The 27,224-nt window shown below is 52.8% G+C and overlaps 10 protein-coding genes across 10 annotated transcripts; 6 read left to right on the top strand and 4 right to left on the bottom strand.

Moving 5' to 3' along the window:
• Positions 1 to 507: 507 nt before the first annotated feature.
• Positions 508 to 1,639, top strand: A1O1_05779 (uncharacterized protein; the record flags this gene model as incomplete). Its single annotated transcript, XM_007726663.1, has 2 exons — positions 508 to 911; positions 988 to 1,639. The coding sequence occupies 2 exons, from the start codon at positions 508 to 510 to the stop codon at positions 1,637 to 1,639; spliced, it is 1,056 nt and encodes a 351-aa protein (XP_007724853.1).
• A 300-nt stretch (positions 1,640 to 1,939) lies between these two features.
• On the bottom strand, positions 1,940 to 3,490 carry A1O1_05778 (uncharacterized protein; the record flags this gene model as incomplete). The annotated part of the gene is made up of 3 exons (XM_007726662.1): positions 1,940 to 2,535; positions 2,588 to 2,816; positions 2,933 to 3,490. The coding sequence occupies 3 exons, from the start codon at positions 3,488 to 3,490 to the stop codon at positions 1,940 to 1,942; spliced, it is 1,383 nt and encodes a 460-aa protein (XP_007724852.1).
• A 5,430-nt stretch (positions 3,491 to 8,920) lies between these two features.
• On the top strand, positions 8,921 to 9,669 carry A1O1_05777 (uncharacterized protein; the record flags this gene model as incomplete). The annotated part of the gene is made up of 2 exons (XM_007726661.1): positions 8,921 to 9,504; positions 9,564 to 9,669. 2 exons carry the CDS (start codon positions 8,921 to 8,923, stop codon positions 9,667 to 9,669), a joined length of 690 nt encoding a protein of 229 aa, XP_007724851.1.
• Positions 9,670 to 13,026: 3,357 nt separating this feature from the next.
• A1O1_05776 (uncharacterized protein) lies at positions 13,027 to 13,728 on the top strand (the record flags this gene model as incomplete). The annotated part of the gene is made up of 1 exon (XM_007726660.1): positions 13,027 to 13,728. The coding sequence occupies one exon, from the start codon at positions 13,027 to 13,029 to the stop codon at positions 13,726 to 13,728; it is 702 nt and encodes a 233-aa protein (XP_007724850.1).
• Positions 13,729 to 14,734: 1,006 nt separating this feature from the next.
• Positions 14,735 to 15,448, bottom strand: A1O1_05775 (alpha-acetolactate decarboxylase; the record flags this gene model as incomplete). The annotated part of the gene is made up of 1 exon (XM_007726659.1): positions 14,735 to 15,448. The coding sequence occupies one exon, from the start codon at positions 15,446 to 15,448 to the stop codon at positions 14,735 to 14,737; it is 714 nt and encodes a 237-aa protein (XP_007724849.1).
• A 490-nt stretch (positions 15,449 to 15,938) lies between these two features.
• On the top strand, positions 15,939 to 17,950 carry A1O1_05774 (acetolactate synthase, catabolic; the record flags this gene model as incomplete). Its single annotated transcript, XM_007726658.1, has 3 exons — positions 15,939 to 16,011; positions 16,162 to 17,331; positions 17,517 to 17,950. The coding sequence occupies 3 exons, from the start codon at positions 15,939 to 15,941 to the stop codon at positions 17,948 to 17,950; spliced, it is 1,677 nt and encodes a 558-aa protein (XP_007724848.1).
• A 926-nt stretch (positions 17,951 to 18,876) lies between these two features.
• On the top strand, positions 18,877 to 20,163 carry A1O1_05773 (uncharacterized protein; the record flags this gene model as incomplete). The annotated part of the gene is made up of 1 exon (XM_007726657.1): positions 18,877 to 20,163. The coding sequence occupies one exon, from the start codon at positions 18,877 to 18,879 to the stop codon at positions 20,161 to 20,163; it is 1,287 nt and encodes a 428-aa protein (XP_007724847.1).
• A 991-nt stretch (positions 20,164 to 21,154) lies between these two features.
• Positions 21,155 to 21,856, bottom strand: A1O1_05772 (uncharacterized protein; the record flags this gene model as incomplete). Its single annotated transcript, XM_007726656.1, has 3 exons — positions 21,155 to 21,289; positions 21,358 to 21,729; positions 21,827 to 21,856. 3 exons carry the CDS (start codon positions 21,854 to 21,856, stop codon positions 21,155 to 21,157), a joined length of 537 nt encoding a protein of 178 aa, XP_007724846.1.
• A 977-nt stretch (positions 21,857 to 22,833) lies between these two features.
• On the top strand, positions 22,834 to 24,084 carry A1O1_05771 (uncharacterized protein; the record flags this gene model as incomplete). Its single annotated transcript, XM_007726655.1, has 1 exon — positions 22,834 to 24,084. The coding sequence occupies one exon, from the start codon at positions 22,834 to 22,836 to the stop codon at positions 24,082 to 24,084; it is 1,251 nt and encodes a 416-aa protein (XP_007724845.1).
• A 639-nt stretch (positions 24,085 to 24,723) lies between these two features.
• On the bottom strand, positions 24,724 to 26,972 carry A1O1_05770 (E3 ubiquitin-protein ligase BRE1; the record flags this gene model as incomplete). Its single annotated transcript, XM_007726654.1, has 2 exons — positions 24,724 to 26,709; positions 26,784 to 26,972. 2 exons carry the CDS (start codon positions 26,970 to 26,972, stop codon positions 24,724 to 24,726), a joined length of 2,175 nt encoding a protein of 724 aa, XP_007724844.1.
• Between the last annotated feature and the right edge of the window lie 252 nt (positions 26,973 to 27,224).

The following is a 27,224-nucleotide window of genomic DNA, read 5'->3' as shown; positions in this document are numbered from 1 at the left end:
TTCAGTAGTCGTCCATTGTCAGAGACTTATAGATGGATATGGAAACGAAACGGTTAAAGGAAGTTGTCGAGGTCGAAGAAACACCTTGTAACAGGTACTCTGATAGTACAATTAATATCATCATTATTGTCACAATATCCTCCGTTGAATTCACTTGGGTCCGCAGGCGGAGACGGAACAATTTTACACCGAAGTATTTGGCGCCGAGAGCACGTACAACAATGGTACAATGGGACAACGGTACGTATATCGATCAACTACATCCATCCTCATCTTATTCACCACTTGTTAGCTTGTACCAGCATTTTGTGAGCTGATATCGCCGCACTTGTTTTGAAGTAGAGCACTCGTATATATCTCTGAATATCTAGGTCACCAGGCAAAGACGTAATCCCGCAAGCCTCCGGACCAAACCCCAGCTTCAACGGAAGTCTCTGCCTCAGTGTTGAAGCTAGCAAGCTTGTTATATAATCCATCCTTCTACTTGCCGCAGAGAGCATTGCCACAATGCCTTTCAAAAGCAGCTTCTCGGCACTGAAAGCACAGTTGAAGGACTTGCAACAAGAGGGTCAGAGACTCTTCAATGAACATTCTCAGCAACAGCCCCCTCCCCAATCACAGTCAAACTATCCTGGCCAAGGATACCAGCAACAGCAGCAGAGTCAGTATTCCGGGCAGCCACCGCAGCCTTACAATCAGGGCGGGCTTCAACACCAATACCAACAACAAGCGCCGCCGCCAGTTCCTCAGAGCACCCGGCCCAACAATCCTGGACCGGCAGTCTACTGGCAACCTCACTTCGACCCTTCCACTCCCGTGGGTGCCGAGTGGGAGCATAAGCTGGGGAACAACAACGGCTGGGGAAACAACGAGAAGCAGTTCTATACGGACGAGGCAGCAAACTCATTCTAGTAAGTCGACGTCGGTGGGTTGCGTCGACCCTCGCACCCCATGTCCCTCTTCAGGCTCCTGACCCAATATTGTTAGCACCCCAAACAATCTGCTGGTCCTTCGCGCCATTGCACAACCTAGAAACCCAAATCCTTCGAGGAAATTCACCTCGGCACGCCTGGTCTCGCGACAACGCCTGGCTCGTTCGCGCGGCAGCCTGATCGCGACTCTGACGCTGCCCTGCGCCGGTGGCATCTGGCCCGCGTTCTGGCTGCTGCCGTTTGAGCCGTTTGCGTGGCCGACGGATGGCGAGGTCGATATTGCCGAGACCTGGAACGGCGACGGCATCAATCACTCGTGCTTGCATTGGGGCTATTACACGCCCCAGGACAAGAACAAGCACCGCGTGGTCGGCACGTTCGTCCAGGGCATGCAACAAGGCCGACCGGTGCGCTTCGAGTTCGCGTGGCAACAGGACGATGCGTCCGGCCAGGGCCGGCTCCTGTGGTGGATTGACGGCCGCGCTGTCATGAAGGCTCCGATCCCGCAGGGGGCGAGACGCATGGCTGATTTCGTGGTTCTCTTGAACATCGCTATGGGTGGCAATGTGTGTCAGGGCCAGGAGCCCCGTGAGGGGACCTATGATTTCGTCGTGCATGAAATGAAGATGCAGGCAGAGCCAGAGATGGGCGGGTGGGCCAGATTTGACAACGACTGGAACCGGGCCAGGGAGGGTGATATGATATGACCTGCACATATATTATACTGCCACTTCAGAAGTGATCTGTCAAGGGCAATATCCATTACACCTGAATAATCGACGAATAAATGACTGATGAGCCAAACCTTTGGGTACAAATATACTATTGTCCTGATATTATCCTTTACTATTACTATTCGCCTGTAAGCATTTTTTGTCGCTATATCTCTGACTTGCTCCTGGTAAGGCGTACAATGCAACTCTTGTCGCTTTTCAAGCTCAATTGTTGCTTATGACAATGTCCCATACCCCATTACCCAAACCCTCTTCAACAACATCCACACCCACTTAACCGGCCTGGTATAAACTAGGCCCTGCCCAAACATATGGAAGCACCATGCTGACGTTGAAAGGTGTCACGTAGGGATTCTGGCTGACAACTGAGATGAAAATTGTGCCGTTAACTGCTGGATCTCCTGCAAACGTGCTCATGTTCGGCTGGATGACAGAGGCTGTATTCCCGCTGATGTTGAGGAGCGGGACGTAGGTGGCATTGAGTTGCGACAAAAACATCGCGTAGCGAGGCGCGTCAGCCAAAGGCGAGCGACTCGTGACATAGCTGTTGTTTGGGCCCACGGTTTGGTTGACGTTACCCCAGGATAGATGAATCGGACGTCCGGGATAGGACAGAGGAATGGAGCGGTTTTGACTGATGGCTGGGCCACAATCTGATGACTCTCCTGAGGCATGGATGCATCGATTACTGTCAGCAATGCCGCTGCTGTTCAAGGGGTTCGAGCCTGTGGCCGGCTGAGGAGTTCCCAAGTTCGGGTTCGTCTTTGCAGGGTTTGGCTGATTCAAGATCGTCAGAGAAGGGAAGTTTTGCCAAGCCAAGCGAGTCGTGTTCGCCGGACAACTAGAGATATAAGGTGCCAACAAAGTCCCTATCAAAAATCAGTCAAAAAGCACCACAAAACGACTAAAAGGGTCTCATACAAGCGAACGACTGCGGCACGCCAACCTCGAACCAGACAGGCATGGGGAAGAGGCCGTCGAACTGGCGGAAGATGAGTTGTTGTCTAGCTTCGGTGGAGATGGACTGGAGCAAAAGCGTGGCGGATTCGCGAGAATCCAGGTGTCCAAGGAACCCATAGACGCCGGACTCGCCAAAGCGTGTCAACTTCTGGCAGAAGTCGATGAACTCTCGCACAGTGTTGTACGGATACTGTTGAAGAGAAAAGAGTCAGTACGTGTATCGCAGATGTTGGGACGAGGCTGAAATCGTGTATCACGAACACGTGAGAGTTTCGGGCGTAGAGATGGTAGGAGGGGTCAACTTACGTTGTACGTGCACTGAGGTGGCGCAGCAGGCCCCAGGATGTTGCTCAACAGAGTCGCATGACCGACTTCTTGGTCTGCCATGAATTCGATCAGGAACCGATCCTCCGCCGTAAGGCCTGCAGCCTCGAAGTCCTGGACCGAGAATCGAGCAAGACCGTTGTGGAAAAGATCCAACTCGATCCATTCTTGGTACAAGGCCAAAGTGAGTGACTCGTAGTCGAAGTCGGATAGCGGATGGTAGTATGGGGTGGTGCCGTTGAGACCTTGGCCACCGGCAGGTTGGTATGGCACCGGCATATAGGTCGCTTGGAGGTCGCCATTATCGTTAGTGTATGTGACAACAGGCGAACCAGCTGGGGCTATGGACATTGCAGTCGCAGGACGAGACAAGGCTCCAGTGACGGTAGGAGTGCCCGAGAAAGGTCCATGAGACGTCGGTCCGGTAACCTCTGAACTCCGAACTGGAGGAATAGGACCACTGAGTGGAGTGAGCGTGACCTGGGGGGCGGCAGCTGCAAGAGCCCCGAGGCTGAGGAAGACGATCGAGCCCGACTTCATGATTGCGAGCTTGTGTAGAGAACGTGCACTATCAGGAAGAGCTGTCGCCGTCCCTCGCAAGACTCAAGCCACGCATATAAACATTTTCTGGCTGGGCTAGCGGCGAGCAAATGACCTCAGGCCCCAAAACAGATGTCACAGAATTGCTAATGTAGGTACGCAATATTGAATGATTTCCTACCGCTAGGGCTTCCGCATCCAATATTTCAGAGCCGCCGAGGTTCGGAAGCAGGATACGCCCCAATGGAGAGCCATGAAGGCAGGGTTGTGGTTCAACGAAGCAGCCCTGGCGTCATGATCCGTCCAAGCGACGAGAGGGTGGAAAATGCTTTCCAATGCGGCAGCAAGCGGGGGCGCGAGAAAGGGCCGACTGACGGAAGTCGATGATGCTGTGAAAAGAGGCGAGGCTGGCTCCGGACCAAGATCGTGGGTTGACAGCAGAATTGCCGCGCGGGACATGAGGTCAAGACAGGGCTTGTGGTCGGATAGATGACGTCTCTAAACATCCGGATTCCTCTCCCGCGTGGCCAAGGCGGATTCATTGGCTCCGAGGCATCCGCTAAGACAGGGGCAAGCTCTACTAGGTTAGTGCTACTCTCTACTAACTTTGCGGGGTGGAAAGTCTCACTCTTGCTCGCTCAACAAAAATGAGTTGAGTGGTTTCATCGGGCAGTACTATACTATGCCTTAGTCAAAGATGTTGCTCGGGGGTCCCTGACAATCACACACTACTGCACTGCACTGCAGTATGTTGTTGTTGCTCGCTCGTCGTACTACACATCTGTCCTAGAGCCGGAGAGCGCGCCACATCCGGAGATATCAAGCGAGCTACTAATAGACCCGGAACTCGGTCGCCATCCCGGACGAATGAGGTCAGGGGCGCAGAAACAAAGCAAGTCCGAGACCACTCTGTACTACAGAACAGTGTCCAGAGTCAACGTGGTGCCAGTGGCAGGGAGGTACCTTTCAAGATGGGTTGAATCATCCTCTTCCAACATAGCCTCCAACATAGCTGGGTGACGCAGTGGTTTCACATAATCGTCGTGTGCATATCACAGGACTAGTCCTCCTTGCCACTTTGATTTTACCGCTGTCACCAGCTTCCACGAGGACCAGGTCAACTAGCGAATCCTGCTTCGGTACCGCTTGTACTTATGAATTTTGAAATCTTGAGAAGCGTCGGCGCAATGTCCTCGGAGTATCGAGCTTGCGTGACGATTGCGAAGCAGTTATCCTGGCTTGCTTAATCGCTCTACTTTCTGAGGAGCACTGGCGGTGCTTCTGGATTGATTCACCCTGATCAAAGTCTCCTCCAGCGTCCCACCGAATGGCAGGTGCCTTGGGCTCTGGTAAGCGGCGTTAAGCATCGAACGCCTGCGGTAAACCGGGTTGAAACTATCAGCAAAAAGTCGTAGGACATAATGGCTTGACCTGATGTTGAGTGGACTGTATGTTGTGTTCGAAGTTCACTCTGGCGACATCAAGATCGATTATCGGAGTCTCGGGTGCCTTCCGAGAGAATATCCCTCGTCGAGGGTATTGTCCCGTGGCGGCGTCCTGGCAAGGTCGAGAGCGCGAAACTCGCTGATGAAATCCTTACCATCTCTGCTCGCAAGCGAAGTGAAACGCCCAAGGGGAAACGAAGGGTACCAAGCCGAGGCGTGATTGGATTGCCTACTAAAAACAAGTCTTGCTGCAATCTCCTGCTGTTGTTCACTACATGACAGTTGGTCGGCTTGTGATGAGTTTTCCTCAAGGATGTCCGCAACCAAGCATGGTCAAAATGGTGCGGGAGCTGTTCTGGCATGCAAGACGGTGAGAAGGCGAAGGGCTTGAGCGAGGATGGAGTGATCCAAGGTTCCCGAGCTGGTTCTGGGTTCGTGGTGCCTGCGCTTCAAAGTAGTCCTCAACTGATGGGGGAAAGACATGCGCACGAACTTGTATTCTTCTTTCTTCGCGGCCTTGCTGTAACCATAGCTTATTGTTGCTGACGCTCTACCAGCAGCAGGTCCGAGTCGTCATCCCAATGAACGACGTTGGCACCGCCCTTGTTACCTGCGCCGTTCTGTCATTTCGAGCATGCCACTAGATTAGGGTCACTGCAATTTCACTGCCTGTTGTGACAGCAGCAGGGGGCAATTCGGCCAACGCGAGAGCGTAGCCGCCTGCTCCGTCCATGTCGTCGATACATTCCGACACAAGCTGATGCAGGATAACAGCGATGGACTGAACGCCTTGGAGTCCGAGTAGTGCATGCGTACTGATGGCGGAGCAAGACAGTTTTGTTTCGCATATACCGTGGCCTGAAATGCACTGCTACCGCCACCTCTTTGGGTTGACCGACTAGCATGCAATTCTATGGCGCCTTCACCGCCCACCAGAAGCCATGTCAATCGCACCATCGGCGAGCCTGAGTATTGCGACTCGGGGCACGATGGAACGACTGTGCTGTGATGTGCTATGGCAAAGGCATTGTGATCGACCAAGTCAAGAAAGCAACACAGCACAACAGAGTTCAGCAACCATCTTGACCTTCCTTCGGGTGCGTATTCATGGCATGTCGGGGCGCCGTCGTCGTAACATAATAAACAGTGAGAACAAACAATGAGTCCGACAAGGTCGGTTTTTTCCATAAGCATTAGATGGAATGTGAAACCGTCCCTGTCCGAGTAAGTTCATGGTATGTATTCCTACCTGATCATTGAAGGTCTTGACAGCGACGTCGGACATGGCCATTTATTGTTGTCAGCATCTTCCACAAACTCGTACTTTGGTCATTCGTTATGATCAAGGTCGCAGTGGAGGTCAGATCATGAGCAGTCATAACCGTAGCGCCAGACGCGTGGACAGAAGCGAACCGATTGCATTATATCCGTCTCATTCGGTAATCGGCTTCGACAAGACCAAACATATTTGGCCAAGGCGTATCCCGGCAAGATTGCTTCGGTCCATGAGAGGTCAACGTCTTCCCCAGCCCCGATTGAGGGCGAACAGCACAGCCATGGAACATCTTGTGCTGGCATTTGGAGTATTGAGGTGAAAAGGACACCGGCGTTGATCTCACCGTCCACATACTAGCGGCCTTCCACCCAGATACCAAATATCTTCCAAGCATCTCCGATAGGCCGCGATGAGCAATTTGCTTGCGCGTCCGTCAAGGTAGCGATCCATGTCTATCTCACCGGAAGCTGTTGCATTTGCATGCCGAAATGCAATCTGTAGGACTTTGCATAAATTGGCAGCAGGACTGCCGTTTTTTCCAGTTTGCCTTCGTACTTGTGTCCAAATCAAAGCGCTCGCCAACTGGACAGAACCAATGTTTTCATCGTGTGGCCAACACTGTCAGAAGAGACCATTCGAGATCGACAATACCTCGTGACGTTCCAAAAGCACAGCCTTGTAGTTCTCCGAGACATGAGGGGACAGCCCTAGGCATTACGTTGTTGGCAGATGCTGTTCCTCCGGTAACCATGTAGAGCTGGGAGACTGGATGCGTCGGTGGCCTTGACGAGCCTGCAGTCTCAGAAAAACAATCAAACTGGCAGAGCCGTGGAGCTTTCAGGTGGAATGAGCAGGTGGCTGTGGTCGAAGCGTGAGCAGCAAAAGATCCGAGCTCTTTCATCGATCGATAGGTGATAGCACGGTCTTCATATGCCACATCGTTTCTGGACCAGGATGGACGTGGTAGACTTCAGTACAAATCAAAGTGCAGCTGACAGTTGACATATCCCACACGTCCCGTCTAACACGCACAACGCAAATACACTGTACGTCGGAAACGACGCGTGACTGGAGTCAAATCATAGTTGGATCTTGGTGTTCTGGAGTCTCGAAAGTGTCAGTACCAGGCTTTGTAGATTAATAGGTCCTAACGCGTAGGTTTTTTGAGTGACACTTGAATAACAGCCCAGCTGGAGATGAGTAAGAAACAAGCAAGTAAGCCACAGAGGATAGTCCTGGACATAGGGCCTGAAGAAACTTGCCCGTGCCTCACACGTTCAGCAGATGTCCTAGTAAAAGGGAATAGTCCATAGGGCCACTACAACTCTCGTGGTTTCTGCGCTCTCCACTGCCCCCTATAACATAGGTATCCATTACCCCTGATGGCAAACGTACCAAACAACACTCACCCACTTCGCGCATGTCGCACTCTATGAGGCTGAATACTCATGGGCACTGGAGCCGCCTAAATGGAGGCCAAGGGCCAGAATGCCACAGTTCAATCTTCAAACGAGATTTACAAGACCGACGGTAATAAATCAGGGAGGACGATCTTCGCGGGAGAGCAATCGACGAGGTTGAGTAACGGACTCGATGCCCGTTGCTGTTCGGGGGTTGCCAAGGCCCCGCTATGGACCAATTAGGAAAGCCAAAATACCCCTGAAAGCGAGGCCAGTGCCAGTGTGAAACTCCCCAATTCCTCCATCTGGATCGGTGTATCATTTCCAAGCTTGATTGCTACCTACGTACTGACACCAAATGGATACGTGGATGCGTAAGTGCATGGTATGCATATGGGAAAAGAATTGCACCATCGCGAGTCTGCTGCGCTTGTCGCACAACTTGCCATCCAGACCAGAGAGCCGAGATCCTCCCATCCCCTACTACGAATCCATACTACGTATTCCTCCTACGTGCTGTGGTCTGTGTCCACCGAAGCGCCCGCGCGTCACCTGGAGAAGCTCTGGCTAGACAGCGACCGGACCACGCATCAAATTTACTATGGGACTCTCCTTTTCTTTTCTTGTCAAGTTTATCCACTTTTCCCCCATTGCTCTGGCGCTTCAGCACCCCAAACAACGGGCTGTTGTTGACCGCACGACCATCCCCTAAACTATATGCGGCAGTTTGCGAGCTTCTAGCTCTCCCGTGTAACCTGATGGTGGCGCTCACATGTACCGCCTAACCGCTTAGTTGCCATGTCTGCTCCGGGACAGCGACGAGTGCCGCAGCCTTAATCTCAACGCCGCTGAGTAAGTTGAGCCTCAAGCTCGTCCATAGGTTTGTCCTGCTCTGTCGCTAGTGGCTGCTCTTGTCCCCCTATAACCCCTGTCGGCTGTCTGTTCACTTGGGCTTCTCCAGATCGCAATCTCCCGAAGCCCAGTTGATCTCGCACCATGTCTAGCCACTATCAGCCATGTCCACCCAATCTGGCTCCAATCAACCCACTGTTCGCTTCGCCCGGGCCTCAATCTCCCGGGACACCAACAGCACTACAAGAACCTCCCGCTGCCCAGTGCCTTCGACCTTTTCTTCAGTACTCAAGCTGCGCCTTCGGTATACACAAAAAGCCTTGACTCCGGTCGTCCACTCTTTCAGGTTCAGCTCCACCACTTTCGTTAAATAATCTACCTCGACGCTCTCCTCGCTTCCACGAAGCCCTTTTTCCCGGTTCCGATAATTCGAAACTTGAACAACACAACCAGCAAAATGCGCTCCTCCATCGCCATCGCCGCCGGCATTGTTGCCGTTGCCTCGGCTGCGACCAGCACCATTACCGACGTCGTTGACGTTACCATCACCTCTTGCGGCCCGACCGTCACCGACTGCCCTTACGCGGCCAAGGCCACCGACACCGAGGTCTGGGGTGACTGGGCCAGCACCACCGCCGCAGCTGTCGAGCCAGCCAGCACCTCTACCTCCTCCGAGGTCTGGGGCGACTGGAGCACCGTCACCATCAGCAGCAGCAGCACCCCCGTTGCTCCCGTTGCCGCCGCATCCACTGAGACCTGGGGTGACTGGAGCACTGTTACCATCAGCAGCACTCCCGTTGAGCCAGTTGCCGCCGCTTCCTCTGAGACCTGGGGCGACTGGAGCACCGTCACCATCAGCAGCAGCAGCACCCCCGTTGCCCCTGTCGCCGCCGCCTCCACCGAGACCTGGGCTGAGTGGAGCAGCGTCACCGTCGTCAGCAGCACCCCAGTCGCTGCTGTCACCGAGACACCATTCTGGCCTGCCGGCTCTTCTGCAGCCACCCCTGTTGCCCCAGCATCCACTGGTGCCTGGACTTACAGGTGAGTCTTTTCCCATGATACCAATGTTGCCTTTGGAGGCATGCTAATCAAGTTCTCAGCTCCTCGCCTGTTGCACCAGCTGCCTACACTGGTGCTGCCTCTGCCAACGCTGGCTCTTTCGCTCTTGCCGGTCTTGCCGCCGCTGCCGCTTTGGTCATCGCATAAGCGACTTGACATCATTCGCGCGTTTGATTCTTTGTCACGATTCCGATGGCCTTTTGCAGCAGCAGCAGCGAGGACCGCCTCACGCAAGTCAGGAGTATGTGTGGGGATGATGAATAGAGGGGCCTGCCCTTTCGTAATCAGGCTGCAATCGCCATAGGGGGAAACACCATGATTGGGGATGGAATTCTTTGCATATACTTTGGACGCATCAAGGAGATGCTGGCTAGATCAGTGTAGCTGCATTGCGTAACACCTGTTGTTTCAACCGGAAGTACTGTTCTCTCTGCCATCTTGTTCCTCCACATTCGCGTAGAAAATCATACCTGCAGTGGTCTTTGATACTCGCCCCCAACCAAAAAGCCATTCAGGGGAAATGCCGATAAGCGGGCATAGTGGGTAACGTCAACTGTCATCCACCCGCGGTCAGGCTTATAGTCATTATTATCGATACATGGCCAGTCTTGGGGTGAAAGCTGATGTTTAGGAAATTGCACGTCGCTGAAATTAGAATCTGCCAAGCCGCGGGTCCCACACGCCTTACTGGCCAATAGCTGCGCTGGTGAACACTCCGCCTCAGCCCCCGAGTCGCGACCAGCCCCTGGATCTGCCTACACATCGTCTACATGAAACATGGCTCTTCCCTTAGGATTTGCCAGATTCCAACAATCATCTCGGTCCTCAATGTCATCGCATGGCCTGCTCAGTCATCAGTTCAGTTGCGATTAACAAAACTCCGCATTAGGCCCTGAGTGACGTGCGGACAGCACAATTACAGAACCGCCCTCCAAATCATGTCGAAGAGAGGAGTGATTAATTGAGGGCTGTACTTGATGCTCTTTGGTCTCAGTGCGCTGCGCCGCGTACCAACATCCTCTTACCATCCAGGCTCTTTATCACTGACGGCTAGCCTCGCATCAGAATGTGGATGAAGATGTCCTAGGCCCACTATAAAAGGTTGCTTGCTGCGCATCATCATCTGCCTCTACGTACTTCATCCCGAGCACGGGTGCTACAAGATAGCGACGCTCAATGAATACTCACCCCAGCAAAGCATGGGCATTTCACCCACACCGATGATTTACTATCAAGTAAGCACATATTTGCAGCCATGGCTACGACTATACAAGTCCGATATACCTATCCGTCGCAATTCCGCTTGCTACTAGCTGAAGTAGCCCGCTCGTACGATCCATCGTTGTGCCGGCAGAATCGGAGACTCCAGACCGTGTCTCCACATGCAGGTTCGCTTTCAAAAAGCTTTTGGACCCCAACGACCATTGTGCTTGCGCCTCAGAATTGGGATCATCGCCAGATACTCAACATTAACATTTCTCAGCTTGGTCAGGCCTAACCGCACGAGACAAGTCTTCCGTGCGATGATCTCTTCGGCATTGGACTCCACTTCACGAATGCCGAAAGAGAGCTCGGCGCCGCTTGCCACACTCCTTGTCTCATGGTGGCTTGGAGGCTTCTCTCGCAACAAGACTGAACAACCCAGGCGGAAGCCGTTTGAGAATCGAGTACGGTGTACTACATGACGCCTACTGTGCAGGCGATCACGGTATCGATCAATTGCGTCTTTCTTACATGTAGGCTATAGAAAAGGAATCCTTCGCTTACTAGGGCCTGACACTACAAGAGCACGCCTGCGATCCTTCGGTCCGGATCATCGCGAAGGTCACTCACTACCCGCCCGCCAGTTTCTCTCAATCTGCTACGGTACAATGCCGGCCCACAAAATCCTTCGTGTTGAGGATGGGCTGGCGGTCGATGACCAAAGTTTTCCTGCTATCAGCTACCTCGATAGCATGGTCGTCAGCACTTCTAGTGCAGACGGGGCCATCCTCACGAATTCATGGTGGACTCTGATCTGCCCCTCTGCTGACCAGTAGCTGGCTTGCCTCGAGCTAGCGCTTCGAACGACCTTTCCTCTGACGCTATATTAACATCATAGCGTTCTTTGAGAGCACAGCCTCGGGGACATATATTCTTGGTCTGAGTTTTCATGCTCAGCAGACATCATCTATAAACCTGGAACAGAGATAGACAACCATTCCATGTCTTCCTCTTTGGTCGGTTTGACAGGATAATCAGGGGTTTGAGGGCGTTTCGCCATGTGCTCATGGGGGAACGGTTTATTCAAGTACCATAGATCGGAATCACGACAATGTCCACCCTGCAGGCAATTGTCGGGTTTCACCTCAGCAGGCTTCACAGTGAGTGACTGGGACAATGTGCCGGCCGAATATCGCCCAGTTCAAAAGGCGGGAGTGCGAGTCGTGTCGCCCTATCGCCCAAGCCTTCCTCTTCCCGGTACCCCTCCTCGCCATATTCAGCTTCCGCGAACAACTTCACCATCACCAGCCTCTGAACGGCAGGGCACCTCACGGCTTGCGTGCCCTAGATCTCAAGATTCTCGCCTATTGCGCCGACGTTCGGACCAAGATTTGTATGATCCTCCAAGGTCGAGTGCACATGGGAGTGCGCCCGATCCAAGGCTTCAGGACTTGCGTGTCGCGATCGCAGTTGCCCTCCCTCCCGAATATCTCGATCGACCTCCGCCTTATTCCCGACACCCTTCTCCGCCAGACGACGTTGCAGATGATCAGGCGGCGCGACCTTGTGAGAGGGCACCACGCCTCAATGAACATCGTTGGAGTGATTATACTTGCTACACGAGGGCCAGTGCCGCCGGTGCGGTTCAGACGGTGCCAACTGTGGACCTCTCCGAGCATCTGAGTCCGGTGTCACCACTCAACAGTCTGGATTTTCGATACCTAGGGACACGCCGGTCGAACATCTCCGTCAACATTGACACCCTTCTGTCTCACCCATTACTACGGCGGTCGGACTGAATGGCTCATTGATTGTGTTCTAGCCCTGCGAAGTATGCACGGTTTATGCAGGGACGTTGTGCTGTGAAAAGGTCTGATGGCTTCTGGTTCTGTCACCTTTGAAATTCATACTTAAAGCATCCAAATAGCTTTACTTCAGCAGTGCCGGTCAAGTGACTGAACTTGCTTGGGCCATCAGATCTGAGTATTCACGTTCCATGAGCAGGTGCGAAGGCTGTCCAGCCGCCGCGAACTGCGGTTGACTGGAATGTGACGCGCATGGCTTCGCGGGTTCCATCCCTTGCCATTACGCGCCAGCACGGTCAGATGAACATATAATACGCCGAACGCCAGAGGCACACTCCTGAAGCCTTTACGATCTATCAACGACGCTCATTTACGTTCCTTTGTGCGCACTTTGCACTTCACACTCCTTATCAAAGTTCCCAGTCGACAACACCAAGGCAGCCCACTTCGCACCCCAAGCAAGCTTATACTCGGTCTGCCTTTCGAACCTTTTCAAATGGCACCCGTCCAGGTGATCGATATGGTTGCCAGTGCCGGTCCTTTCCGTACCCCAGCGCAACCGCTCCAAACTCGTGAGCTGACATCGAAGTCACTCACTACTGCCGTCATCGTCCTTGCAATCTCCTCAACTGTCCTATTTCTGGGCGTGCTCTTTGTGCTGGCTAAGCTTTGGACCAAGTTGAGGGGCGGGAAACTCGTACCTCAGCTCGCATCTCGGCATGTCCAACCAGCCAAGGAAGGGGACACAGTGGCCGAGCGAGAGCCAAGTGACTGGGCCAGAAAAAACAGCAACGTCCTCTGGTCCATGTATATTGAGGAAGACGATCTGAAGTCTCAATTCTCACTGCCGACCAAGTCCAGACTATTCTCCATTGGGTCTGTGTCCACCGATCATGGCAGATGTCCCCTGGACCGACGTACCTCCAATGCGGACGAGCTGGACAAACACAACAATCCGCCGATTGAGGAACCAGAGCGCGATGAGTCAGTCGACAGCCACAGACTACGCAATCGTGCTGCGTATGAGCAAGAGACGACACCGACAAAGAATGTTTCTCGAACACGAGCAAGGTCACAGCCGTTCCACCACAGGCAGAGCGACAGCCTTGAGAACATAGCAGCCAAGCGCAAACAGAGTGTGCCCGAGCCACATACACGGATGGTTGATTGTCAGGAGCACCGGACGGTTATGCAGTAGAGACTGCGGCGCATCGAATAAGAGATATCGTTGGCAGGGCAATCATGGTCCACTACTTTCGTAGAGAAGGAATCATTTGAAGCAGGCCTCGACGCTTCATACGAATCCTCTATGGAAGTATCTGCCGTCAAATAATAACATTGGCCTACCTCACGTTCAGCGTGACTTCACACCGTATCGTTTCGCTGCTGCTTCAATTTGTTTGGGAAGGAGCGTCCAAGTGGTAAGATGAAGTTACAGGACCACGATTTTGATATTTGGTTGGACTTGCATTTTCAACATTGTCAAGGTCCTCAAATCCTGCCCTCTGCATTCATTCGCCGATTGAGATGTTGCTTGCCGGCAGTATGACAGCCTTGGCCCAACGGTGCCTGGGGGCAGAAGATACCAGGTCGATGGTCAAGCCCTTGCCTGCGAAAAGCATCTCATCTCTTCAGCCGATGATATGGGATACGGTGTAGACTGCGCGACCGTGGTCCTCAGCATCGACAAGGAAGTGTGGCTCTACGAAAGCGAGTATCGACCATATCGCCTCTGTGTATGATGGTCGGGCTTGAGCACAATCATCTCGAGATAGGTGCCTTCATCCCCAGCACCATCTCTGAACGGGAAGAAAGATATCAGAGACGTTTTTAGTCTTGTTCGTCAAGTACCAAGTTCACAACAGCCCGGCTTTCAGTCCCTCTCCCCATCCCTTGAGCGGCCCAAGGTGCTCGCAATGCTTCCTAGCCCATCGTACAAATATCACGTCCAGTTGTCTACCACCGCGTCTCCTCGAAGCATATATCCGAGCACAGTTCTGATCATAACCGGTGTCTCGAAAGACATCTGCTTCCATATCTCGTTTGCGAATTCCTCGGTTCTGACTCTCCTGGAATTTCCAGCTGGCGATGCCACTGCCACTGCCACCGGTGTCCGCGACTTTATTCATGTATGGTAGCAATTCCCGAGCTGTACAATATTCGTCCCGCCTGCGAGAACCCTCTGACAACGTATCGATGTAGCGTCAACCTTCCACAGATTTCAATCCTACATCATCTGTCGTCATCACAGCCGAATTGAACTTGTCTGAGGTGGGCAGCTCAATATGGAGATTGTTGATCGTGGCGATGCCAATACGAACATCATCGGCCTCGAGCTCCAGCACATGACCTCCAGCTTTCCTATCTTTGTCGATGAAGTGCATATGCTCACCGGCCACAAAAAACCCTTGCCACGTCCGAGGTGAGCGGAATCCCACAATGGTACCTTCGATGTCACTATACTCGGCGACGAACTGCTTCTTCCCTAGCTCGGCGAGTGATTGGCCTTCATACTCCTGACCCTTGACTGTGCGGCACTTAACTCGCCGGAAGTGGCCTTCCACTCGGTACGACATGAAAAGATTGCTTGCATGGTTGTTGTAGCGTTCCAGCACCACATCAAGTGCCTCCTTGTTCTCCAGCCGGGCGCCTTCACCTGTCACTGTGTGCTGCGGCTCAAAATGTGTGCTTACCGCGTAAGGGATCTGGTCTGTCGGCGAGGCCACGCGGATCTTCCCTTCGGCTAGCAACTGGTAAACCGCGCCGTCAAGGAGCAGAAGCTCACCCTCTATGCGCACGAAAGTCCCTAGACCTTGATTACCCTTCTCGATGAGCTGAGCTGCTGTAATACCGCTGTCGGAGACGCCTGACATCAGCGCGTTAACCAGCGAGTACTGGTAGATCTCGTTGGGTGCCATGATCGGTAGAGGTAGCGGCTTCGGTGTTATGTCGGTCTGTCTGCAACGACTATTGTTCTTTGCGCCCCAACAGCCACTGACGTCCTGTGCCCGTTGAGTATCAGTAGACCGCAGAACGAGATGCTTCTAATTTCAGCGGATGCCTGCGGAAAAGGAGGTGGAGGTTGGGAACTTGAAGTGGCCCGGGCGGCAGCTCGACGTTCAGAAGCAGCCAATGACAGGCAGCAAATTCCATTTCCTGGATTACGTCATCCAGCCTCGTCGACTTCACACTCTGTGATTCTCACGGAGACATAAAAGTCCTGTCTCTCTCTCAAGCAACGTTAGAATACATATACCTTTAAGTTAATTGGCGAGAGACTATGAACGTGTCTGAAACCCACTACTGTTGCTGTTAGACTTGTTGGATCAGACGAGCCTTTTTTCTTCGCTGTCTAGAGTTAACTTTGGCTGACAGCTGGCGATCAACCCCTAGAGCTTGAATCCCGAAATGGCTGAAGATACTGTGGCCCAGATCATCGTCAACAGTCTCTACAACGCCGGTGTCCGCGTTGTCTTCGGCGGTGAGTCGACCTGCTCTACTGACAGCCATGCTGAAACTTACCCTTCCGTGCCTCGTCGCTCCAAGCAATCCACATGTATCTCAATGTTGTTTCGTCGTCTTCCGTCTCCTGAACTCGAGCTGGATAGCTACTGATCCTGTGAGAGCAAAGTCCCTGGGGCCAAAATTGACAAACTCTACGACTGTCTCCAAGACCATCCGGAGATCAAGCTGATCGTGGCCCGCCATGAGCAGAATGCCGCCATGATGGCCGCCGCAGTTGGTCGGATCACAGGCACCCCAGGAGTCTGCATAGCAACCTCGGGTCCGGGAGCTTCGAATCTGGCCACTGGACTTGTGACAGCCACAACAGAGGGAGACCCGGTAGTGGCACTCATCGGCTCGGTTCCTCGAGCCATGAACACGCATCGCACACACCAGAACATGAAAGCTCTCGACATCCTTGGCCCGACATCCAAGTTCGCAGTTAACATAGACGTCGAAGATCAAGCAGCGGAAGTGGTGTTGAACGCATTCAGAACAGCAGGCTCCTCACCAAAGGGGGCCGCAGTCATATCCATTCCACAAGACGTGGCTAAGGCCCGATCCAACATCTCTCCGTTCACGCCCACCGCTTTCGATCCTCCAAGCTACGGCCCTGCGCCGACCAGCCGGCTCGATTTCGTGGCGAAGTTGATCGAGAGCGCGCAATTGCCGGTCCTCTTCCTCGGCATGAGAGCCAGCCATCCCAAAGTCGTCACTGCTATACGAGAGCTGCTATCCAAATTCCCGCTACCGACTATTGAGACATTCCAAGCCGCCGGTGCAGTGCCCCAAGACCTCGTCCATCTCTTCTACGGTCGAGTGGGTCTATTCCGGAACCAAGTCGGGGACAAGCTACTCGCCAAATCAGACCTGATTCTCGCAGTCGGCTATGACCCTGTCGAATACGACGCCTTTGCATGGAACCCGCACGGTGATAAAAGGATCGTACACATCGACTTCCACGCATCCGACTACGGCGTCTACTACCGGCCCGTATCCGAGTTGGTTGGGTCGATTGCTGAGAACGTCCTCTACCTTTCACAAAACCTCAATGGGATCTCGGATTCCTCCATCTCCACACTCACCGGAGATCTCACCCGGGAATACAAGTCGTGGCAAGACCGGCCCGAGGTCAAACGCACTTCAGGGCCAGTTCATCCGTTACAGTTCATCACCGTCCTCCAAGGGCTTGTGTCCAAAGATACCACTGTTTGCGTCGACGTCGGCTCCGTGTACATCTACATGATGAGATATTTCTTCGCATACGAGCCTCGTCGTCTGCTGTGTTCGGATGGCCGTAAGTTTTGATCCCTCTTTTAGCCCTTTCCTTCTGCCATCCGTTGATCAACGTCTTTATTACGAGTGCCACTTTCCTCCGAAGTAAAGACATTAATCTTCTCAATACTTAATCCTCCCTTCTCTCATGGAGGATATGCCATTGATACACCCAAAGAATATATCTGACTTGCCTGATTTTCGCAGAACAAACTCTAGGCGTCGCACTCCCCTGGGCAATCGCAGCCTCATTGACTCAAACACCACCATGTTCCGAGAAAGTCGTCTCCCTCAGCGGTGACGGCGGCTTCATGTTTTCATCTCAGGAACTTTCGACAGCCGTGCAACAGAAATGCAACATTACGCACTTCATCTGGAACGACGAGTCGTTCAACATGGTCGAGTTCCAGGAAGTCATGAAATACGGGCGTAGCAGCGGCGTCAAGCTCGGTGGAGTCGACTTTGTCAAATTTGCGGACGCTTTTGGAGCCAAGGGGTTCCGCCTCAGTGATTCGTCGCAAGTCGAAAGCGTGCTCAAGGAGGCGCTGGCGTATGAGGGTGTTTCGCTCGTCGATGTGGCTATCGACTATAGTGGGAACCTGGAACTGGCGCAAAACGTGATTGCTGACGAGTGGAATTGATTTCAACCATTCCCTGGCAGCATCCACTTTGCTTGTACCTGTGTCAACGGAGTACGACAATGTACGGTTGCGAACGAGACAACCGAGGACCACCACAGGCGCTGAGAGGATGTTTGCCCTTTGCCTGAAAGAATTGTGGTGGCGGGAGATAAGCGTCGAAACAGTCTATAGCGATCAGACTCGATCCATTCAACCGTTGCGCGCAGATATCATGGGAGGAGTCAGAATGAAGATCGATCATATGGTTGTTATCACATGCCATGAACCTGTTTGGGACACTCCAAGGTTCCTGCTGAGATATTGTTGCTTGCTTGATCAAATGTTGGATCTGATGCTTGTGGGGGCCAATGTAACAGAAGACGACCATAGTCCAAAAGCCCTCATCGCCTTATGCTGGCTGAAATCTATGGCAAGGGTTCGAAGTTCTCTTAACTTGTAAAGCTCGATGGCAGTAGAGCCTGGGATTGCAGGGAGTAGGAACGAACTCGGGCGTCACAACGACTGTGTTGAATACCATGAACCTAACCGGCCTATAAGACGCGTTCCTCAACTGCCAGTGTAGTACCTAGTAGTACGTTTCTGCACATACCTAGGTAGTGTTAACCAACTCATTGTCCTGGCCACGCTTTGGGGCGAATCGGCGGAGAAAAGTTATTAAAATACACAATGTGACAATGGGAAATGAATGACGTTATACCTTGACTCCAATACCTACCTACTTCATGTGCGTTCAACTGCGCGTCAGCTCAGGTCCAGTCGAGCTACACCAGCATTGAATTGTTGCTCCCGCTCACCATCTCATGCAATACAATCGTTGACCCTCCATTGTTCTCATATGTCTCTGCGTTTCCCGTCTCTGCCAATGGATTCAATCTTGAACAACTCTAGGTTCCCGTAATGGATCAGTCCTCGATCCGCATACCACCATGTCCTCGGGATTGACCTTTACTCACGGCCTCCTCCTGGGCCAGGTCTCGATCGTTATCCTCATCTTCTGTTTCATCAAATTCTTCATCTTCGGCGAAGCTCCTCCGCCGCCCTCGAGAGCCTCAGGTCGAGCGCCCAAACATATTCGTGCCCCTTCTTTGCACAGTCTGGCTTCTTCAAAGAGTTCCCATCCGCAGTCTCTACGCAACCAGGCCAGTGCCACCAACGTGCTTCGGCCTGTTCCTACTAGCGCGACAGATATCGCCTCGATCCTACGAAAGACCTATTACCAGATTCCCGGGCGAAGTCATGGCAGACACCAGCATTCTACTCACCAACCCGAGAGCTTGGACTGGTTCAACGTTCTGCTCGCCCAGACCATAGCACAATACCGACAGACCGCATACAACCTGAGAGACACTTCTTCCGGAGGCAAGCCTACAATTGTTGCCAGCCTGGAAGCGGCAATCAATGATCCTGAAAAGAGACCGTCCTACATAGACAACATCAAAATCACCGAGATATCTCTGGGTGAGGAGTTTCCTATCTTCAGCAACGTAAGAGTCATTGCTGTCGAGGATGAGGCATCGAGTACCACCGGCGGAAGATTACAGGCTCTAATGGACGTGGATTTGTCCGACGATAACCTCACATTGGCAATCGAGACTGCTCTGATACTCAACTACCCAAAGCCATTTTCTGCTGTCCTTCCAGTCGCTCTCTCTGTCTCCGTGGTCAGATTTTCTGGCACACTTTCAATCAGCTTTGTTCCCGCCTCTGAGGACGAACATGCTGGCACGAAAAAGCCAGGCTCAACGGCCGGCAAGCCACAAACCAGTCTCGCCTTCTCTTTCCTCCCTGACTACCGTCTCGAGCTGTCTGTCAGAAGCTTGATCGGTTCGCGGACCCGGCTGCAGGATGTGCCTAAGGTTGCACAATTGGTCGAAGCAAGAGTGCAGGCTTGGTTCGAGGAGAGGGTTGTGGAGCCAAGGGTTCAAGTCGTCCCATTGCCCGGCCTCTGGCCGCGTATGGGAAAAGTGAGGGTGAGAGACGGCCAAGACGACGACCGGCCAGCAACTGGAGACGAACACCGACCGTCATCCTTTATCAACCACAAAGAGTCGAGGCTGGAAGACGATTTTCCTTCTCAAGAAGAGACGGAAAGAATATTCGAAGGCTTGAGATTACGATCTAACCATGTCCGCTCTAACAGCCAAGTGATCGAACAGGATGATACGCCAACATCTCAGCCTGCAAAAATGATGCCCGGTGCGCTCCCTCCTTAAGATTTGATCGTCAAGACGAAGTGACCTGCTGCTGCCTTTGATAGCATTCGTGCACAGGCTTGGGAAGGGCATGGCCTGCAACCATGATCTCGCCATGCAGTGACTTGTCAGGCAAGGACGGTTCGAGGCAGCGTACCAGAGCAGACCATTCCGCTGTTCGTTTCGCAGCAGTCATGATCGAGCCTTCATGTATGCCCGTTCTCGCTGTCCGGAAAGATGTCATCCCCCAAAGTCCAACGTTGGTTACGTACTGGTTTCCACCGCCGGAGACCGGAAGGAATCGACTCCAGTGTCGGCCATTGAAAGCAGGAACCTGCAATACAGTGTAATGGTATCAGTCAATCTACAAAGCTCAAAGCTGTCGAGCCCGCTTTTCTCCGCAACCAGTGGCATGATGCACCCCGGACATGCCCCTCTGCGTCGACCATATTTCCATGCACATGAAGGAATTGGGCCTCGGCAGGAGGAGAGGCCGGATGGACCTTTGGGTGTACTGCATACAATCGGGAATCATGGATTGAAACGATCATAGCAGCCATGAGCAGCGCGTCGGATGGCAGACCGGTGAGAATATTGATGTGTAGGTTGACCATGTCGCGAGTCTATGATCTTGCAGCCGTTGTACGCATGCAGGAAGTGTAACATTGTTGCATAGATGAAGGCATGGAACGCGACGGGATCTTCCACGCTGCATTTTAGCCATGAGCCATGCGCTCTTGACAGGGTTCATCGAAGACTTGGATCGTGTCGGGAAAGTACTCATGCCTGATGTGCAAAGTCCGCCTGTCTGTGTATTTTCTTGCAGTGAGGCCGGGTTGGAAAGGCGAACTTTGGCCATTGTTGAATCCGGATGACAATTTTGAATCGCTCAGATAATGCTATGCAATTTCACACAGTTTCTACATTCATAACACATGGCAATCGACCATTCTTCGATATCCATCTCCTAAGCCGTCCAAAGCCGGGTCACCACCACAAACACGCACATCTATCAGGCCACGGAGACTGGCGCACTGCCGGTTGTTTGAAGGTATGTCTTCCGGTGAGTGTTGATATCAGTGTCGGGACCCCGGTTCAACGGTGTCCACTTGGGCTCGTCCTGGAACAATCGCATGGCCTTGATGTACTGTCGAATCTGTCAGTATGGTCGAGTGCGAGACAAGACATCCTCCCTATCTGGTTGCCTCCACTCACATTGTTGTCGTCAGTGGTAAAACGGTGGTATATGCCAGCAGGCAAGATGATCAAATCGTCCTTTTCAAGCCTGATGCGCACCCAGTCATCGTCTTGGCTCCTGACATCGAAATACCCAGCGCCGTCACGAATATATCTGATCTCCTCATCTTCATGCAAATGTTCGTGGAAGAACATCTTCACTTTATCTTCGTACACCTCGCCCATGGCACTTGGGGAAACAGTAATCACATCGCGATTCTTGTAATGACGCTCTTTAGCGATGTCGTCGACGGTCGAGACATCGGGGCAGTGATGGTACAGGACACCGAGGGCGCTCAGGTATGATTCGGGGACTTCGCGGCCGGAATCGTGGGCGAGGCGCTGGTCACCCTGAACGATGTTAGAGGCGAAAGCCAAATAACAGGGCATAGAATGGGGTTGCGACACCTGCGACTGGTGAGGCTCAGAACGTCGACAACACACATACCTCTTGGTTGTCGTACCAGTATGCCTTCATCGTGACTGGGCTGGTTTAGTGTGATAAATTTATAAAGTGCAGACCGAATGGCTCTGAGACAGAACTCGAGGGCGTTAAACCTGGGAGACGAGGTAGTTGAAAGGATGTTGTACAATGTATATGTTGAAGTAAGACTTCTGCACGTTCGACAAATCTTCGGAAGGCTTCTATAAATTGTGAGAGAGTTAGAGAAAATCATCGCACCGTCGTTGGCGCCTCTTGCGCAATCGGGGACCAACAGCCAGCCGCCGCAGTGCCATTATTTCAAGCTCCCGCTTCCCGAGTCTTACTGCGGGGGACGAATCCATCATCCATCATCCATCATCACCCATTTTTCATTATTGCCTCCATCCATCCACCCATCCGCCTCGCCCCCTATCCACTGACTGCGCCCGCCAGTCAAAAGAATTAAAATTCCTTCGCTCTGTGTGTGGAGGAGTTCCCAGCCAACCGCGTCGCTTGTAAAGGCACGACACTTGGTCCTGGGATATGCCAGGCCTTGCACTTCACACATTGAAGCAACATCATGTCCCCTACTACTCTTATCCATGCATCCTTCCACCCTAACCATGGTGTAGTAAGCACTTGCCAAAGGATCCATGACCGATCGTCGGCACTCATAAGGGTAGACCATTTCACCTGGTCTTATGCTTACCTAGGTACCTAACTACTACTGCTACTTGACAGCCCACCCAATTCCCACTGAATTCCGCCATCCAGAGATATATACCCAGAGGATGATGATGGTGATGGTCCAGACCACCAGAGCGTGCGGTCATTGATCGAGGCGCTCCGATTCACAGTTCCATGGAACTGCCCTTCTTTAACCAGCCTGTCACGTTTGAATGAGCACAATTGCAGCTTGAGGGGTAGCTTGTCTCATTTGCAGCCGCGTGGCGTATTGACAACAGACGAGGCTGCTGCCGCACTAGGGGGGCACATCATATCAAAAGCCGAACCCACCACCACTATCAAGAATGGACGAATTGAAGGCTCCCACCACCAGCGAACAGAGCCTGGCAACCTGGTCACCATCCACGCGCCGGTCGCCGAATGCCAGCAATGCAGACCTTGCGAAACTCTCCCTTCCCAGCACAGCCGACCCGCCGTCTGCCTCGAATCCGCCCAAACAGAAAATTTGGCTCATTTTCGGCGCCACAGGCCACATGGGCCGATCGGTGACCAAAACGGCACTATCTCATGGCGACATCGTCAGTGCTGTTGGGCAATCGCTCGAAGACACACCCTCCTCTATGGAGAACTGGCATGACGACCCGGACCGGTACCTTGGACTGTTATGCGACGTACGGATCCGGGAGACTGTAGCCAGCGCGATTGACAAGACGATAAAGCATTTCGGCCGTATCGACATCATCGCCAACTGTGCTGGGTACGGGGTCATAGGGGCGTGCGAGGACCAAGACGAGCACGAGATCCGCAACCAGTTCGAGACCAACTTTATGGGCACGCTCAACATCATCCAGCTATCGTTGCCCTATTTCCGCAAACGTCAGTCTGGCCGGTATCTGGTCTTCAGCAGCACATCGGGCGCCCTGGGCGTGCCGGGGCTTGGTCCCTACTGCGCGACCAAGTACGCGGTGGAAGGACTGATCGAAAGCATGCTGTACGAAGTGGACCAGTTCAGCATCAACGCGACGCTCGTCCAGCCGGCCCATCTGCGCCGTGACGACGTGCACGTCATGGCCAACGGTCAGCGGCTGCCCATGTTCGGCCACTTCAAGGTGGCCAAGGCCTCGGAGCCATACATGGGCAAAGACGCCCCCGCGGCCCACGCCCAACGTACCCTGCACTGGATCGGCGACAATCAACCAACCAGCGTCGTGAAGGCCGCCGAACTCATCTGGCAGCTCGGCCATTGTCGCTACCCGCCCTTGAGGCTGCTGTTGGGCAGTTACGCCGTCGACAGTATCCGCGACCGGCTGAAGAGCATCATCGAGGAGATTGAAGATTGGAAACATCTCAGCTTCCCGCCCCTGGAGGGCCACGAGGAAAAGACGGCCGAAGATGACGATGGCGAGGGTGAGGCCGACAGGGATGGGGAAGACGATGACGATGACGCCGATGCAGAGGGCTACAGAGAGGGAGATGACGATGATGACAATGACGAAAATCTAGCGACAGAGGTTGAGCACGATCTCGGTTCTGTTGAGGGGCAGCGGACATCTATACGTTCCATCAAAGTCGAGCATATGGATCTGGACGACTGAAGAAAGGAGAAGCCATGTACTAGTATGGGAAGGTACGAGGATGGAAGTTTGACTCTTTCATTTGTAAACCTCTGTCTAGCCTATGCCCTGCGGTGGCTTCCTGCGGGACAGGGACAAGGCTACCTTTCTACCGCCCTACAGGAGTGCCACCAGCATCACTCGCAATACAGCTCAAAATGTCTCAATGACCATGCACAAGATCTACTAAGGCGGGCCTGCTGTTGACGGATACGCATGACCCTCCCTTTGAATCCGATCGGGAAGACGCTACAGCAGCCGGCGACCCTTTCCACACAGTCACGGTTGCGGACGTGGTATGGCCCATGCTCAAGCGCCATGCTTGATGATGTACATCCAAACATATATGATAGGAGTTCATCCCTGCCACTACACCACAAAAACGTTCCATCTCATGTTGCGGCACGATCACGGTGTCCAACAACCAGCCCTTGGAGCTCGATTAAGCTCAAGACCTACTGTGCCCACCACAATTGTCGACAGTCGATGTCGATTGAAGATGTTCGTACAGATAGAAACGCTCAAAAGTCCTGACAATCGGGGAAAGAGACACCTGCAACTCCGCGTGCCAGGAAGCAATTCGAGGCAGAGATTTCGGCCGGAATAGGGCACTCGGATGCCTTAGAGGGTTATCCGCATGTGATCGTTGCTGCCGAACGACTTTCCGCAATTCGGGCATTTCCGCGACCTTGATGTCAGTCGTTCCTCGACACACTCATTGCAAAAAGTGTGGCCGCATGTCTTGATCACGGTGTTCTTCAACGCGCGTTTGCAGATATTGCAGTACGCAAATTGTCGAAGCATCTCGTATTGTTCGGACTGGCCGCTCTTGCTCTTCCAGGACTCGAGACTTCTTCTGGTATCCTTGAGCGTGGTTTTCAGCTCTTCCACCTCCAGCTCCGCAGCCCGGCAGAGACTGGAAACCGTGGCAAATTTCGAATCTTTGGCGACTAGCAGATTCTTCAGCTCCGTCAGTTGGCCATTCAGCCTCGAAACTTCCAATCCCTGCGTGATGTTCTGTTGCTGGACGGTCCGATGCTCGTTCGTCTTGTGCGTCAATGCATCCCTGGTTTCAGACAATTGCTTTTCCATTGTCGCCAGAAGCGCTCGAGTCGCATTTTCGGCTTCTTTCAATTGAGACACAGCCTCTGCAGATTTCGTGTTCTGCAAGCGCAGGGTCCGGATTTCGCCATCTCGGGTTTCTTTGCTCTTCATGGCAGCAAAGAATTTCTGGTCGGCCTTAGCCTTCTCCGCCGAGAGCCGCAGGACTTTCTCTTCCAGCGCAGCATATTCCGACACTTTCTGAGAAGCGAGTCGAGTGGTCTTTTGGTACGCTGTGGACATTGACGCAAGTTCGCCGTTCAACAGATTGTACTTCTTTTCCAACTCCGAGTACTTGCCACGCAGCTCTTCGACACCGAGGGCATCCAGTTCGGAATTATCCACAGCCATTTCACTCGCCTGCGTGCTCAACCGCACATTTTCGGATTCTAAAGCCTTGATACGATCCTCTTGAGCTGAGGTCAAATCGGAGATCTTCTTCACGGCTTCCTGATCTTGCTCCAGGGTGGCCTTTTTTATCGCCAAATCAGCCAACAGCTCATCTCGGTTGTGTCGAATCCTGGCTAGGTTGGCCTCTGACGCAGCGAGTAGCGACTCTTTCTCCGTTACGGCGACGCGAGCCTCGTTTTCCAGCTGAAGTTGAAATGTGGTTCTTTCTGATCTGAGCCTTTGTGCCTCCTCTCTGAGCTGAGTGTTGGTAGCTTCAAGGTTGTTGATCCGCTTGATCACATCCTCGTGCTGGGATTTTAACTGCTTAAACAGCTCAGTTTTCGCATAATCTTCCTCCGTCAAAACGACAGACTTGGTCGACAATTCCGTCAACTGAGCGTTTAACTTGGCGTTTTCTTCTTCCAGCCGTTCAAGCTGCTGCTTCTGTTTCTCAGATGTCGCCACGGTCTTGTTCAATTCCTTTTCTAGTTCCGCAAGCTCCTCGGAATGATCGGTTGTGCCGTTGACAGCGCTTTCTTCTCGCTTTACTGGACCTCCCTCTTCCGTTGCAGGTTTTGTTGCACCCAACAATGCCTGCTTCTCGAGTTTCGCCACCGTCACACTTTTGGCTCTGTCAATCTTCTTTTCGGCCATCATATATCGTAAGGACGCATTTTCAAGCCGATATTCCAGATCCTCTTTCTCGGCTTGTAGTCTGGATAGTTCCACCACATGATTTTTCTCCGCTGCCAGCAGTCGAGATATCCTCGACTGCAACTCTGTAACATCGGGTGAATGCGACCTGCTGGGCCCAAACAACCTTGATATCACAGCTTTGATTTCTTTTGAACGGCTGCGCAGATGCTCTTCGAACTGTTCGTGGTCCGCAAAGAGAAGAGAGGAGGGAAGAGACGACGAGTCCATATCTACATCATCATCTCCTTGGGCAATAACCTTGACCTCGTCAATTACTTGTTGAAACCAAGCATCAATGATACGGAGGTGATCATCATGATATCGCGCCCTTTTCCGCATCTCTTTTAACTGTGACTCAAGGGTATTCTTCTCCCTGCGATATTCCTGCATTTGCCGATAAATCGCGTCCTTTTGGAATCTCTGCTCAGACAGGCGCGTTAGTTCCGTGCAGCCGAATGGGTTCGGGTCAACCCCCAAATTCACGGTGGTCTTACCTCGAGATCATCCTTCCATGGCATGTCATCATCCTTGTGGGACTTGGATGCGCCATTAGCGGAAGTGGCCTGCCTCTTCAGCGGAGGCGCGGATTCGACCTGGTCGTACGGACTTGGTCGTTTGCGCTCTTCCATCTTGACTATACTCGGCTGAGAAAGGGAAGGGGGGAGGGATTCGACGGCCGTCATCAGTCCTATGGCGCGAAAAGTGCTTGGCTTTCCGGCACAAGCAACCTCTAGAAGCTGGAGTTGGCGGACAACGTCGACGGTGTCGTGTAGGTGGTCTTGTCAGTGATTGAACAAAGTGAAAGTCGGAGTAAGAGGCGAGGAAGTTGAAAGTCCAAGTTTGAAGCCGGATGCTGCTAATGCGTTTTAGGATAATAGTGCAAACCGAGCCTTGGCATGTTTGCCACATGCGCCCATCCCAGCCTCGCGTTGACC

The sequence above is a fragment of the Capronia coronata genome, assembly GCF_000585585.1.
Source record: "Capronia coronata CBS 617.96 chromosome Unknown acBCG-supercont1.5, whole genome shotgun sequence".
NCBI lineage: Eukaryota > Fungi > Ascomycota > Eurotiomycetes > Chaetothyriales > Herpotrichiellaceae > Capronia > Capronia coronata.
Note: the sequence above shows the minus strand (reverse complement) of the source record. Positions and strands in the feature narration are given on the sequence as shown.